General features: G+C 41.5%; 1 protein-coding gene across 1 annotated transcript in view; it reads right to left on the bottom strand.

Moving 5' to 3' along the window:
* The window catches only part of LOC108572809 (tyrosine-protein phosphatase 99A-like), a 21,771-nt gene extending 7,129 nt beyond the window's left edge, over positions 1-14,642 (bottom strand). Inside the window, 3 exon segments of the mRNA XM_017935118.1 lie at positions 188-468; positions 3,725-3,925; positions 14,432-14,642. Coding sequence (XP_017790607.1) covers positions 188-468; positions 3,725-3,925; positions 14,432-14,609 — 660 coding nt within the window. The 5' untranslated portion in view covers positions 14,610-14,642.
* Positions 14,643-14,998: the final 356 nt, after the last annotated feature.

The raw sequence follows: 14,998 nt of genomic DNA, 5'->3' as shown, positions 1-14,998 counted from the left end.
AAAACGAAGGAAACGAATAGCGTTTCCGGGTAATGACACCGTCGTGTTACGGTCCAGTAATTCTCTATTTTTTGCTGTTTTTCTTGCGTACCGCGTGAAACTAGGAGGTTTTGTAGAGAAAACAAGAGGAAACGAAGGTTAATTGGAGACGTGAGGTGAGAATTTTGTTGCGGAATTTTAGACGTACAGCGCTTTCGAGATGATTCTTCTCGGTCATCACTTCGATCTCCTCGTAATGGTTCTCGTTCTCGATCCAATAGTTGATGAAGTAATAGTCGATCGGGCCCCAAAACAGATTTGGCCTAGCCCATTGGATGTAGACGGAGTCGTGCGTTGGACAAGTGACGTTCAAGATCAGTGGGGCACTGGGTCCTGAAATATCTGTCCGACGGATGATGTGATCCGAAGGCTCGCCCTCGTTCTTCCACGTGTACGCCTTCACCCATATCTTGTACTCGGTGTTTGGTTCTGGAAAAAGAATTCTCCATAGTTAGAGCGAAGTTTAACCCTTCGACGTGTGATTTCTTTTTCTGATTGTGCGTCCAAGCGTCGGTTATTTACTGTTTCAGTACTGTGCTAACCCCTTGACGTATGATTTCTTTTCCCGACTGTGCATCTAAGGGTCGGTTATTTACTATTTTAGTGCAATATTGTGTAAGAAAGTGTAGCAGTCTTCAGTTTAATAAGTGAAATCAAAAATTAGAATTAAAATTAATTTTTCTTACCGACATGACTGCTTTTGTCAGATCTTGACCAAAATCTGTGGCTCGAGTCTTAATTAAATTTGCCAATCTTCAGTTTTGCAAATTAAATCGAAAATCGAGTCGGCAAGGGGTTAAGATCGAAATGAAATTTCTCGTGTAGGTAGGAGAAACATTTGTACCACAGTTCCCAAAAAAAGAAATTTTCTGAGAGACACATGCCTCGTTTTTGGTGGTATTAGGTCATACGGAAATTTGCGGCAGTTTGGAGATGTTAATTTTGAAGAAACTTGATTCCACTAAAATTGCACATTTGCACACTAAAATTGCATCTTTACTAATATTCTAGAACTGAATGTATTTGTTATTTAAAATAATTTCTTAACGCTCACGTCTTACACGTGCACAACTAATCCTCCAAAAAGTGTAATTTTGTTTAATTATTTTCTCTCACTTCGCATGTTGCGCTATCCTTTCTATAAGGGAAAAATAAATGGGAAACGTATTTCTATACACCTAGAAAGTAATTAAAAGTAAATAAAATTGATCGCTTTTGGCACGTTAAATTGAGAAAAATGTAAGCGTTAAGAGGTTAATCTCTTCGAAACTGTGGACGAGATATCCCGCGATCGAATGTCGTTCGTGCGACGCTTTTCATTAGAACGCGAGATATCTCGTGGGAAAATTCGGATGAAAATCAGTTCGTGAGTCATCTCGTCTGTAGATACGAAAGGGTTAATTTCGCGTTGATGAAAATTCGAATCTCTAAGAAAAAGAAACTGCTGAAAGGCGTTTTCAATATCCTCCTGCTTCCTAAATCGTTTTTGCGTAAGGAAGTTGTCAAGTGAGCGGAAAAAGTGAAAATCGGTCGAAGATAAATCAGAGCAATATAGGAAATGATGTAGAACTTCAATATCCAGTTGATACGATTTTTAAACAGTTATTGTTACTTTTCTGTTGACCAGGGCTTAAGTTTCTGTTGACTGGTTCCAGGAAACTGCACTTAATTTCGAAATAGACCACCAAACTGTGAGCATGATTTTCCCCCCGTATAAACTAGGCTCGAATCGGGGAGACTCATTTTGAGCTCACATTTTTAGATACGCAAAATTAACGCTCTCGTAATGCGTTATCAAAAGTGTATCTAACATCATTTTTATCATATTTTAACCCTTTCACGTAACATAAATAACAAACTATAGGTATTCAACGACAGTCACAAATTCTTTTGTTTCGATCCTATCGTTTCAAAATTATTTTCATTCATTTAAGATGGAAGTGCACAAGGACTAAAATTAAGGATTCAGGATCTCAGAAATTTCTGGACTAAAATTAGAATTTAGCCCTTTTAAGAATAAAGGGCGTTTCGACCATATCGTTTCAAAATTATTTTCATTCATTTAAGATGGAAGTGCACAAGGACTAAAATTAAGGATTCAGGATCTCAGAAATTTCGGGATTGAAATTAGAATTTAGCCCTTTTAAGAATAAAGGGCGTTTCGAAATTATTTTCACTGATCTAAGATGGAAATGCACAAGGACTAAAATTCAGGATCTCAGAAATTTCGGGATTAAAATTAGAATTTAGCCCTTTTAAGAATAAAGGGCGTTTCGAAATTATTTTCACTGATCTAAGATGGAAGTGCACAAGGACTAAAATTCAGGATCTCAGAAATTTCGGGATTAAAATTAGAATTTAGCCCTTTTAAGAATAAAGGGCGTTTCGAAATTATTTTCACTGATCTAAGATGGAAGTGTACAAAGGCTAAAATTAAGGATTCAGGATGTCAGAATGTACTCTGACTCGGAGTAAGGTGGGCGTAAAATTAGCTAAACGTTTCTACGTTTTCACAATAATATATTTTATTCAAAGTCTATATCCACGTTATTCGAGCGTCGTTCGCGAAAGTATATTCCAAGGGTCTCGGGAAGAGCGAGGACGCGTCGTCCTGCCGATCCCTGTCCACCCGTACGCGAACAGGCCCAGGGAGAGACCCAAAGGGGCGAGTCGTCCCCACAGAGCGCGCTGGGCCTGGCTTCAGGATGCTCGCTTCACCGTCTTCGGGACGGATTTTCTCACAAGTATCTCAGGAATTTCGGGATTAAAATTAGAATTTTGCCCTTTAAAAATAAAGAGCGTTTCGTCCATATTGTTTCGAAATTATTTTCACTGATCTAAGATGGAAGTGCAGAAGGGATTAAAACTGGAGTTTAATTTCAATTTAGTTATGTTTTCTCAGAACGAACAGCTTGAGACCGCGGGAATATTCCAGCTGACCTAGTAAAATATAATGATACAAAATGAAAAAAAACAGATGAAAAATAAAATATCGAGGTAGACGAGTAATATCGCGAGGTTATTGGACGTTGTTGCTGGTACAGCAGAATAGCACAGTAAGCAACAGTGTCGCAGACTGTGCGGCGCCGACTTTTCAGCCGGATATTTGGTTTCTCTATAGGAGAAACGACTCGAAGCAATTATTCTACGATCCCAACAACTCCGAGGATATTCTTTATCCGCCATTCTCTCCTCTACTATATTCTCGAGGATTTCCAACCGTGCTACGCGAACTATCTCTAGTAGTTCTGCAAAACCAGCCGAATATATCCTCCAATATCTCTTCCTATATCCCTTATCGATTTAGGAGAGAAGAAAAGAAAAAACCACCGTCGCAAGAGGGGAGCAGAATCTCTGTCGCTGGTGAGATCGAGTTCGTACTTTATTGCACGAATCCTAGATTACACAGCGCTGGGTTTATCTAACAATGCATTCACCTGCAGTCATCGAGCTCGAACGCATAACTCAGCTCGCTGATAAGAATTTCCGGTTTATCATCGCGTAGAAACGCGCCGACGACGGCCGGTCTCTAGTTTCCCTTTACACGAACGGATAATTCTCGAAACAGATATTACACGAGGTATGTTTGCTTAGTTTTCAACGCCCTAACCCTCTCCTCCTCTGTTCTAATAAGAAGAAAGAGGGGGGGAAGGATCGAGAGGCAGGTCCATTTCCGGTAACTCACCCAGTTCCTTTAAAAGGAATTCGATGACAGGTCCATCGTACTCGTCGGTTCTGTACATCTGAACACCGGTGTAGTTGGAATGCATGTAGTAGATGCGATAACCGGAAATGACCCCATTGGCACAATCCGGCTCGGCCCATGACAATTCGATGGTGGTGGAGGTGATGCCATGGGACGAGAGATTCAACGGTTTCGTTGGCACTGCAATCAGAAAAATCGAGAATTTTAGTGAAAAAAGAATTTCGGGAAATATTATATTTGACGATGGTGGCAAATTTGTGGTGGATTTATTACGATGATTTCTTACAGCTCGTTCTTCTTAACTCGATAAACGCCATGTGACTTGGAAGTCAGGTATCCATTTATCTATATTTTATAGTCTCGTTTTATTTATTTGTTGTACTATTGTATTATTACCAGTCAATTCTTTAATAACAATTACAATTTTAAATATTTGTAATTATTACATTTCTTATATTTATTTTTGCTTCTCTCGTCAAAATGTAAAAAGAATCAACCGGAATTTTTCTTCTCATGAATAAAGAAAAATCAGGTTCCAGAGGGTTAACACTGCAATTCTAAAACTCTCTCCTGCTTTTCCTTTTCTTTGTACGAAGTAAGTGGGATGACCGATAGACAATCGTATCACCAATTGGAGAGTAATGATGTAGACGATTTGAGGTTGCAGTGGGCAAAATTTTCAAAAAACCACTGATATTTGACAGTTCTAAAACTCTCTGATTCGTGACAGATTCTCGATATTGTACAGTAGAACCTCGTATAACGCGATCAAAAAATCGCTACTGCCCCCGTATAACGCGATTTTTACCTGTTTCTATTTTCACTTCAAGTTATTCTATACGTGCTCGTACATCGAAGAACATTTTACGTTTCTATCGTTTCGAAATGAAATAACATACACGTTATTTTCAGTTACATAAAAACGAAACTTTTCATTAAATTCTAACATTTAGAAATTTGCGTAACGCGGAACGCACCTCCTGCGTTACAGTGTCTTCTACTGTATACGAATTTTCTCTCTCCACGGTAGATCCAATAAGTGATCGCATTGATCATAATTTTAGCGGCGATATTGAACATTCGACGATCGAGATCTGACAATTTTCATGCTTCTCCCACGCACGCTGCGATAACGATTAAGTAATTAAAGTTTAAGCGAATTGTTGTAATTATCACGAGTTGCTTCCATCAATGACTGAAGAGCGTGAAAGACACCCCTTCGGAGAGACGGTGGAAAGCGAGGATTTTTCGGTGCTCGAGGTGGAGCACCGCTCGAGAACGCGCGACTCCGTAAACTATTTTTCGGTCGATGCACTCACGTCGGCGTGTCGCGTTTTTCCTCTTTTTCGTCGGCCCACGGCTCGTCATCTTCCAAGGTGGCTTTCCAATTTCCCGCGTACAAAGACGAGAGGCTAGCTTGCGACGGCCGAAGTCTGAATAATTAATTTCGCCTCGAGTGTCTTCTCAGACCCCTCGCGCGTCGCCACGAGTAACTCTATAGACACCATTCACTTTTCGTACCAACCACCGCAACCTCTAACATCGTCTCTTCTCTTCCCTCCTACTGAAATACCTTATCTTACACCGCTAGCAAGAAAGAAAAAGAAGTTTTATCGTAACGATAGAGCGCGTCGTTTCGATACTCTTCTTTCGCCGGCGAAAAGTCTGCTTCTATCGGGGGGGAAGAAACGAATCGAAACGATCTGTACGGCTTCGCGATTGAATTTCGCGAAGTTTCAGCAACAAGCTGGCGCAAGGGGATGTCTCCGTCGTATTTCGTAACGAATCGAGTTCGAAAGGAGCGCGTTAAAATATTGCTATTTTCGTGAAACGAAAAATTCACGCGGGATATTTGAATAAGTGCAGATATGAAAAAGTAGGTTTCATCTTTATTTTCTTCGGATATTGATCCAAGTCAAAAATAATTCTTGAGAAAATTTGGAGGTTAATTAATTGAAGAGCGATGGAGGCGAATGCGTTGGTTGCTGTTCTCGTGTACCAGCGATCTTACGGTGTTTAGTTAATTTATTTAAGATTTTCTCAAGAATTATTTAGAGTTCAACTCTTTGCGGTCGAACCTCGGGATATTCCCGGCAAGGCGTTTTTACCTTCTAAACGCTCTCTGGTCTGCAGAAACGGGGGAAGGAAATAATAATATGCACATAGCTTGAACAAAATCATTTGAATAACACTTATACGTTTTTAGACAATAATTGACTGAACGCGCGCTACCAAAAAATTATTCCGACCAGTACGACTACCATGCCTGTGGAAAATACGACCGCAAGGAGTTAACACGTTGACTGCCACGCCGAAATCACATGTTTTGCTCAGGACGCCACGAAAGTATTTTTATTATTCTAAGCATGTGATGGCAAAATAATAATAAATACGGTTATACAAGACAACATTCTTACCCATTTCTGGTGGTCACGGGTGACCACTTGGTGCACTCGGTGACACTTGATAATTATTTTCGAATATTTATTTACACCAGGGCCGTCAAATATACCTATCCGAAGAAAATTACAACGTGAGATGCGAGAAAAGGAAGGGCCAGCATACCTGGTGCGAAAATTTTGCAAGTTTTGGAACAAAGATTGCTAAAAATCGGAGCAAAATGGTTACCACATACTGCCCAGATTGTATCGATCAGCCGCATCTATGTTTGAAATGCTTTAATACGATACACCGGTAGATAGAAGATTTGATAAAATGAATCTCTCATTTTTGATTCTCTAGTAAAAATTTTTAATCGCTGAATAGTGCACATTTCATTTCAAAGTATTCTCTAATCAGCGACGATGTTCAAAATTCATCAACTGTCAATGTTCGTTCAACTTTTACAATTGTAAACATTTGAAGCACTCCGGTCACCGATGACCACCGTGGCAGTCAACGTGTTAATGTCTGAAGGAGATGAAGATTACAGATTACTGGACTGCCATTTTCTCATATTTGTAATTATTTTTCACAACTTTCCCTTAAATGTCCTGCATGAATTTTTCTTTTCCACGACGTGGCCAAAAGTGGCCATCTTTCACATCCTTAAAAATGATGAACATACTGAGAAAAGTAAACATATACAGGAGAATATTAACCATCCCTTTAATCTAGCTGAACGCCCATATTCTCTTCTTTTTTTTTTTTTGGGTTGCTAAAATCTTATCGTAGAGTATAAAAATGCTAATCCACTAATCTTCCTTTGCAATCAGATTCCACAGACACCGCGTATCTATCACAATAAGCGTGACATTTTATCGAAATTTTCCCTCGATGCAGCGTAATTCGGCGGTGTTTCCGATTTCAAACGACACACCGGGAAAACCGATATCCAGCATGCACCAAACGGACTTCGATAACGCCTTCCAATGCGTCTGTGTAACGCAATACTCCTACGCGAACGAAACGTTACTTTTCTGGACGTTAAGCGTTCACGACACGACGCAGCGGCGATTTCAACGGGCGACCGACCGCGAAAGTGACCATTTCTGCGGTGTCGAAGTGTTAAAGTTTCTTCGATCCGCAACGAAAATCTCGCGCCTCGATCGTTGCGTGATCACGGTTCTACAGTTGTGAAATCGCGCCACGCTCGTGTGAACCGGCCCTAAAAGCGACACCAAACACGGCCGCCGCCGCTAGGCGCCAATTAAACGTGAAAATGAACTGGTATCGATGGAAAGAAAAAGCGATCGGGTGAAATTTCTAGGCGCCTTCGGTTACCCGGAGTACCGATGCGTACAAGTTGGACGTAGTTTTATCAACTTCGTTCAATTGAAATTCATCGGCGAACGTTTCTCCTTTTGAACAGTTAGTTTTACCATTTGGTGATTCTGTGTCGAACTTCTTCCACCTTTATTCTTTTCTTTATCCTTTTTTTTTTTTTAATGTTACTCTATGGAACGCCGTTTAACATCTGAAATTTTGCTTCGTCTGAAGGAATAACGATACCTGCCAACGGGAATTAATTAACCGAGTTCGTGAAATGTAAACTCGAGTAGTAAAAACTTTAGCAATTTTTGTTTTAGGGGTATGCCTAAAAAGGTGAAGCAAGCTTAAATGGTCGTTAAAAAATTAACATAGCAAAAAAATGATTCTGCCTGAAAGCTGGTAATATTTTGCTAAAAAGTGTAATTTAAATCAGATGACACTTTCTGTACGAATGTAACGGGTGGCCTATGAACGGCATTTTTTATTTCGCTACTTGAATAATATTTATATTTTATAATTAAGGTGTGTCGACTCTCTAATTAATTGCCAAATCTCGCAAATTTTGGGAGATTCGTCCGGAATGAAGTAATTAATTTCCGTCAAGTGGGATAAAATGGGACAGAACATCGTCCATTGCGGAAGAAAAGAACACTTGTATAGTGAAATTATTGGTGAATACATTAAACGCTGGTCAACTTAAAAAGTGAACCAAAAAATGTATTTTAGCGTATATTAACCTCCAAACTGTGTTCACTTTTTCAACAGAAATTGAATCTCTCTAGTTTATAATTAAAAACGAGTAAGAATCATAACCAATTACATCCTCTTCCTTCGTGCAACTGTGAATTTGACGTCTTTTGCGTCCAACACAAGCATACCAGTACAATGAACCCCTTAACCCACGATTTTTCTTCTGACTGTGCATCTAAACGTCAGCCATTTAGTTTCAGTACTGTATCAGGTAACAAAAGCTAATCAATTGCAGATTAATTACATTCGGTAATCCTCACCTCTTCCAAAATGAATTTTTCTCAATAATGTAACTATCTTTGTCAAACCTTGACCAGAATCTCTGCCACGAGTATGACAATTTATCAGGTAACGAAAGCTAATGAATTACAGATTAATTAGACTTAGTAATCCCGAGGCTTCGAAATTAAAACGAAACTAAAAATTAAAATTAATTTTTCCCAATAACAACAATCGTTGTCAAACCTTGACTCGTTGTTGCGAGTAAAATGGTCCAAAATGAACAATCTCTGAATAAACAACTGATTATCTCCTAATTACCCCCTAACAAACGACGAGTTAACTCGTCTTCCACACAGGTAATTACGCTAATTTCCAAAAACTTCCCGCTACTTATTTCCCCAATGCAACGATTCGCAATTTAAACAGAATCCTCCAAACGTACACGCACGAAGTTCCCGCGTCTCGTGTTCATCCCCATGTCGCGTGCGACAACTTTTCCGTGCCGTTTCGTCGCAAAAGCGTCTCGCGACGCGTCTCGTTTCACTCTCCACCGCCCCTCGAACACGAGGCTTTTCTTCAGCGTGAAAAACCAAGCTCGACGAAGAGAGAGAACAGAGACTGCCTCTCTCCGCCATTCGTATTCACCGTGCGTTTCGCGGAGGGTGGAGAAGGTGCGGGGGACAATCGTGCGCGAAAACCTTTAGAACTCGCAGCCGAACCGTGTGCCGTCGTATCGCGGCAACTCACACGACTAGCGAAAAAAAGAAAAAAGAAACGAACAGGCAAGGTCGACCGCGAGATTCGTTCTCCTACATCGACTCCAGAGGAACAACGTCATCGTAGAGAAAGGAGAGAGAGAAGAAACTGGCTGCTGCTGCCTCGATTACGTCGAGGACTTTTCCGGGTTCGCGGGAAAACCTCTTCCCTCGTTTCCTCGCCTTTATCAAAAGCCGCCTTTATCTCGGCGCAACTCGATCGAATAACGCGCTACCAGGCACAGATGAATCGGCTCGTTGCTGTCCTTTTAGGTCTGAGATAGCAGGATGCGTTCTCTCTTCTTTGATTTACCGCGATTCGAACAGAGAGACGAAATTACACGTTGCGTTCAAAGTTGCACGGGAGAGATAATGATGATGAATGGTAAGACGCTTGGTCCAGTTTTCTCGAATGTAGATACAGGCATTACTTTCTTTCGCACTTCGATGCAATTCACCGCGCTTCGCTCGTATTCACCGGTTTTCATGGTAAATATTTTCTGTACAATACTGAGTGAACGATTCACTCCGAATCATCTCGGCGTTGGAGAAAATAGCTCGGTGAAACTGAAGGATCGTATCGAGATTGTCACGATACCTTGTGTACCATCGTTATCAGACTGTGAACGAATTTTAATTGCAGCGTCTTTTCAATCTCTGCCTACTTTCCAACCTTCGATCTCATAAAATGGTTCATTGATCGTAATGTTTAATAAATTCCATATCGCTCAAGTTCCCTGTTGCTGGAACAGTCGACGCAGAAGCAGGTTCGCGATGCGTAAGAGAGGAACAGGCGAAAGTGGCTTTATTAGGATCGGTTCGCAATGAGTAACGGTGGTCTAGTGAAAGGAACTGTTGATAAGAAAACCGTCGGCTACCCGTTTCGTCGTTGCCGCGGCTCTCTCGTTTCCTGAACAGCAAGTTTATGAACTTGAGAGCGTTATTTTTCCAATCGGACGGCGCCGTTCCTGGTAGATTTCGTCCTCGAACCGGTGCTTGGAAGGAAAAACGTTCACCGTCTTTTAACGCGTTTCACGTTCAGTGACTCATGCCGCACCTCGAGAATTCTTTTCGAAGGATACTTGTTATCCTAGCTGAAAGACTACCGTATCGCACGGGATATGGAAATAAAAGTTGGAAACATGCTTGTTTCGTAATTTTCGATGGTATCTCGTTGCACCTTTTTTTTTTTTCTCGTTATTTTTCTTTCTTCCAAAGCTGATACCCTCGTTTGAGAAAGACACAAGGATCGTGGATACAGGCAAGAGAGGTGTGCGTTGTATACACGCAATCGACAGGTTACGATCGTGATTCATTGGAAAGAAAAGTGCACCGTCAGTTTGAATTGCATCACGATCTCCTCTCCCGAGCTCGAAAATTCCACAACGACACGAGAGGCGTTGTTAACTATAATTCACGTCATCGACGACATCGTTGAAGCGTCCCTCGACCACACTTTCGAGCAAGGTGACTCTGACACAGGGCGAGGAGAGGCCATTAAGGGGCCATTAATTCAAGATACGCGTCCTTCGCGATGGGTATTAGCAAACTATAGCCGGCTAGACATTTTCGAGCATGCGAATTAGTGACCTTCGCGTACTTTCCTTCGTCGATCCTGGGCGTAAAAATAAGACGGGTGATGTTTGCGGATAACGTGATTCGACTTTCAAAAATCGTGAAAATAAAAAAAAAGACGAACGAAAAGGAGAGGAAACGTGGAGTTGTGTACACGCGACACTGTAGAATTTGCATAATTTTATACCTGACCAACGTCGTGAGATCAGCAAGAGTTGTGTTGTGAGGATTGTACGCGGAACATGTTCGATATTTGTATAGTTGGTGGAAGCGATATAGCGAGGTTGTAAATTAAAGCATTGAGGAGTTTAGACTATCTCTGAGAATTGGAAAAATTCTTGAATTGATAGTTTATACTTTAAAAAACGTAAATGTACGAAGCAAAGGTTCGGCGATGTGACTGTAGCGTCGCCATTATGCAGAGAGATTAAATGCAAAAATACTTTTATATTCTTTAAGGGTAATACAATAAAGCCCTTATGAAAAATTTTCGATTGAATCAATTATTTTCTTAAAAGAAAAATGCCAAATTTAAGTATCATTTTCCCCTTTAAATGACGACACCGAATGACGTAGCCACACCCAGGGTCATTATTTGTAAATTTTTTAAATATATTACAACGGCAAAATCAATTCCGAGTTGACATCAAACGAAACTTCTTATCTCCCTCAAACTGCTGTTTCACCGTTCGTATTAGAGGTCTAACTATGGGCTACCACTTTTATTTCAGGATTTATTGTCAAACCTGCAGATGATTTTTAAGATACAACAATTGAATATATATATCAATAACATATTTACCATATGATGCGAAATCAAAATAAGCTAAACAAAAGCAACGTATGTCGCAAATTATACAAAAATCTTCATTTTTAAAAAGGTGTTCTAAATATGGACCACTCGTAAAATAACCAAAATGAAAGGTAAGAACTGTATATTTTCAGGTTGAAGTATAAAAACGTAACTTAAACATAAATGCCATTTTCAATAGGCCCAAGCACTTAACGTATACAATCCTTCCACTAGCCCATATTTAGACCTCCTCTACGTACATATTCACACCTATCTAATCTTCTATCCTCGCTCTATCGCTTCCACCAACTGTACATAGGTATCGCGCGTCTCGTCGGTGACGACGATTCGAGACGGCACACTTGCGAAACCAGACCGAAACGACAAGGAAGAAAAGCGTTTAATATAAATCCAGACTGGTCGACTTTTCACGAAGCGGAAACGCGACTCGCTTCCTGGCGGTGGGAGATCGCGAGGATCGAGTGACGATCCGCCCGAGAGGCAGCCGTGTCGTCGCTTCCTCCCGCGGCGAGAACTAGTTTCGTGGCCACGCATCGGAACCTGATCGTGACCAGAAGAAACGCAACGCGATGTTTTCATGCCTTTATGACAACGTACACGCCCGCGGATCCGCGTTCAACCGCTTACGTAACGCACGGCACCGGCGCGGCGGTAAGGTGCGTTTCAGGAGAACGAGAACTGGAGGAAGAGGAGGCGGAGGTAAGAGAGAAGGAGCTCTCTGCGGTGGTGGATCGAGAGCGGGATAACGAGTGAACCTGTGCAGCGTTTAACCGGACAGGCCGAGTGGATTCCGCGAGAGAAATGTAATACACGAGCGCTGCACCTTGTTCCTCGGAATCGAGACGGAAAAGGAAATGAGTCGCGAGCGAGCGCCGCTGCACGCGACTGGAAAATCTTTCTCGTAGAACAGGGAACGGCGTGCGTGGCGATTATCGAACCACAAGCTGATCGTGTGAGGGAAATTTTTCAATCTTCTGCATGTACTGCGCTCACGAATGGGCTTAGTTAATAGGGTACAGTCGGTGGAAGAAATATAGCGAGGTCGGAAATTTAAATATTCTGAAGAGGTTAGACGTGGATATTTTGTCAGATGATAAGAAATTTAGAGAAAACTTTTTTGAAAATATTTTTCAATTTCTACTTCTAGCTTGATATTGCTTGGTATAGGAGATAAAAACGGTAAGTAACAGTACTAAACGTAATTGTGTAATTCTGAAGAGGTTAGACGTGAATATTTTATCAGATGATTAGAAATTTAGAGAAATTTTTTTGGAATTCTTTTTATATCTACTTCTGGCGATGCAATTTTTAAAAATAAGCATAAACAGATGTGGAGATGAGATATTGCTTGAGGTGAAGGACTGCAAAGACCTTTCTACCTAATAAACAAGTTCTTTTTTTGTATTAACCTTTTCGCTGCGGCAGATTTTAGTATAGTCGGAGGAAGAAATATAGTGAGGTCGTAAATTGAAACATTAAGTAACAGTATTAAACGTAATTGTCTCATTCTGAAGAGATTAGACGTAAATATTCTATCAAATGATTAGAAATTTAGAGAAATTTTTTTTTATATTTTACAATTTCTACTTCTAGCAATATAATTTTTAAAAATAAGCACAAAAAGATGTAGAACTATTGCTCGAGATGAAGGACTGCAAAGACCTCTCTACCTAATAAACAAGTTCATCCTTCATATTAACCCTTTCACTGCGGCAGATTTTAGTACAGTCGGTGGAAGAAATATGACGGTCGTAAAGTAAGGTATTAAGTAGCGGCACCGATTGATGCAGTAACACCCAGGGTGGAACGCGGCATTTTTCGTTTTTCAATTACAACTGAATCAAAGCTGAGGCACATACTTCGTACAGTCCCGACTGAGCTTTCCAAACCTTATCTTCCCACGTTTACGTCGGTATGCTCCAACGTGTAAACTTTGACGCCAAACCGCTATATCTTTTCTTCCGTCGACTATACTTACCGCGAGTAATGGTAAATAATTACCACAGCGTAAAATAATTACCACCGTAAGGTACTTACTACAGATCGGTCGATTAATTTAGTCTCTACTTTAGCATCAAGGTGATGCAGTTGGTTCGAGGAATTGGAAAAATGACACGCGTCGCAATTACGTCGAACGGTGACGTTTAAGAGACGGATTTTTCCCCACGAATATTAAATTTACAACTCGTACATCCTGCGCAATACCGACATCGATAAATTCTCCAGCGTTAAGCGTATCCATAAATTTCCCCCCACTCCTGCAGCTCACGGGACGGCGAACCGTAATGGGCGAGAGGGGGGGGTGGAGGGTGGCGGGGAGGGGGGTAGTTCATTAAAAAGTCACCAATAATAAAGCATCCTACGGAGAGATTTTATTTGTCGGAGCATTACTTTGTCCCGGTTTATTTATCGCCGTCGGGGAATCGCTTCAGGATCAGCGGTGCCGGCAATTAATCGAATAAATTACGAGTGCCTTTTGCGCCTCTTTCTGTCTGCCACGTCCGGACGGCTTTTGATACTTCCTGCTTTACGCTGCCGGTCTACGAGAAATACGCTACTCGGAACAGTTAAAGAATTGCATTAGCCCTGTTGCGATACGGTTTGTAACTCTTTTCACGAATAGGTTTAAGAAGGCGTGTAGTAATCTTAAAAGAGAACCTTACAAAAGAATAAATACAACTTTTATTTTTATCCGTGTATCGTCGTATTGCTACATTTTCTCTTCCACCTTTGCGAATACCACGGAACAACAATGTGAAAATACAAAAGAAAGTAAAGAAATCGAGTTTATTTTTTTCTCGAAAACAAGCTCTCGTATGATCGTTATCATCGTCGTCGCAGAATGACTGGGATTTTTACCTCGATAAATGTCGCTGTCGTTCTCTGTAGAACAGACGGGCACCGTGTAGGTGGTCTGCTCGTAGGTCTGCTGCTCGTCCGTATACGGTATAGGATCCGCGGACGCGAACAGTATCCGCAAGATGACAGCCACTGCGGCCGCTAGTTGAGCGGCACTGGCTATCCTGGCCCACGACATTTTCGTTTTGCAGCTGCAGCTGTGAAGCGCGGCGTGGCGTGGCGCGGCGTGGTGTGTCCGGGCACGACACGGCACGGCACACGGCGTGGCTCGCTTCGCTCGCTCTCCACCGGGCTATTTCACGAATTCGTCCATCCTTGTTATTCTGGCCGGCGTTCTCATCGCGGTCGTTTCACCCTCGGGACGGCACTTTGCGCGGACACGCACACCAACGACGTCAACGACAACAATAACACACGACAGAATGGTCCGCGAAAGTTCATAGCTGTTTCTGTATATACATGTGTATCTATGTGTATTTACCAACGCGAGATTAAATCGTGGTGGACCCGTGGTCCACGGGGAAGAAACAGAGTTTCCGTCGTCTCATCGCTTCTTGTGATCTTCGG

Source organism: Habropoda laboriosa, unplaced genomic scaffold (genome assembly GCF_001263275.1).
Source record: "Habropoda laboriosa isolate 0110345459 unplaced genomic scaffold, ASM126327v1 scaffold22, whole genome shotgun sequence".
In the NCBI taxonomy this organism is placed as follows: domain Eukaryota; kingdom Metazoa; phylum Arthropoda; class Insecta; order Hymenoptera; family Apidae; genus Habropoda; species Habropoda laboriosa.
Note: the sequence above shows the minus strand (reverse complement) of the source record. Positions and strands in the feature narration are given on the sequence as shown.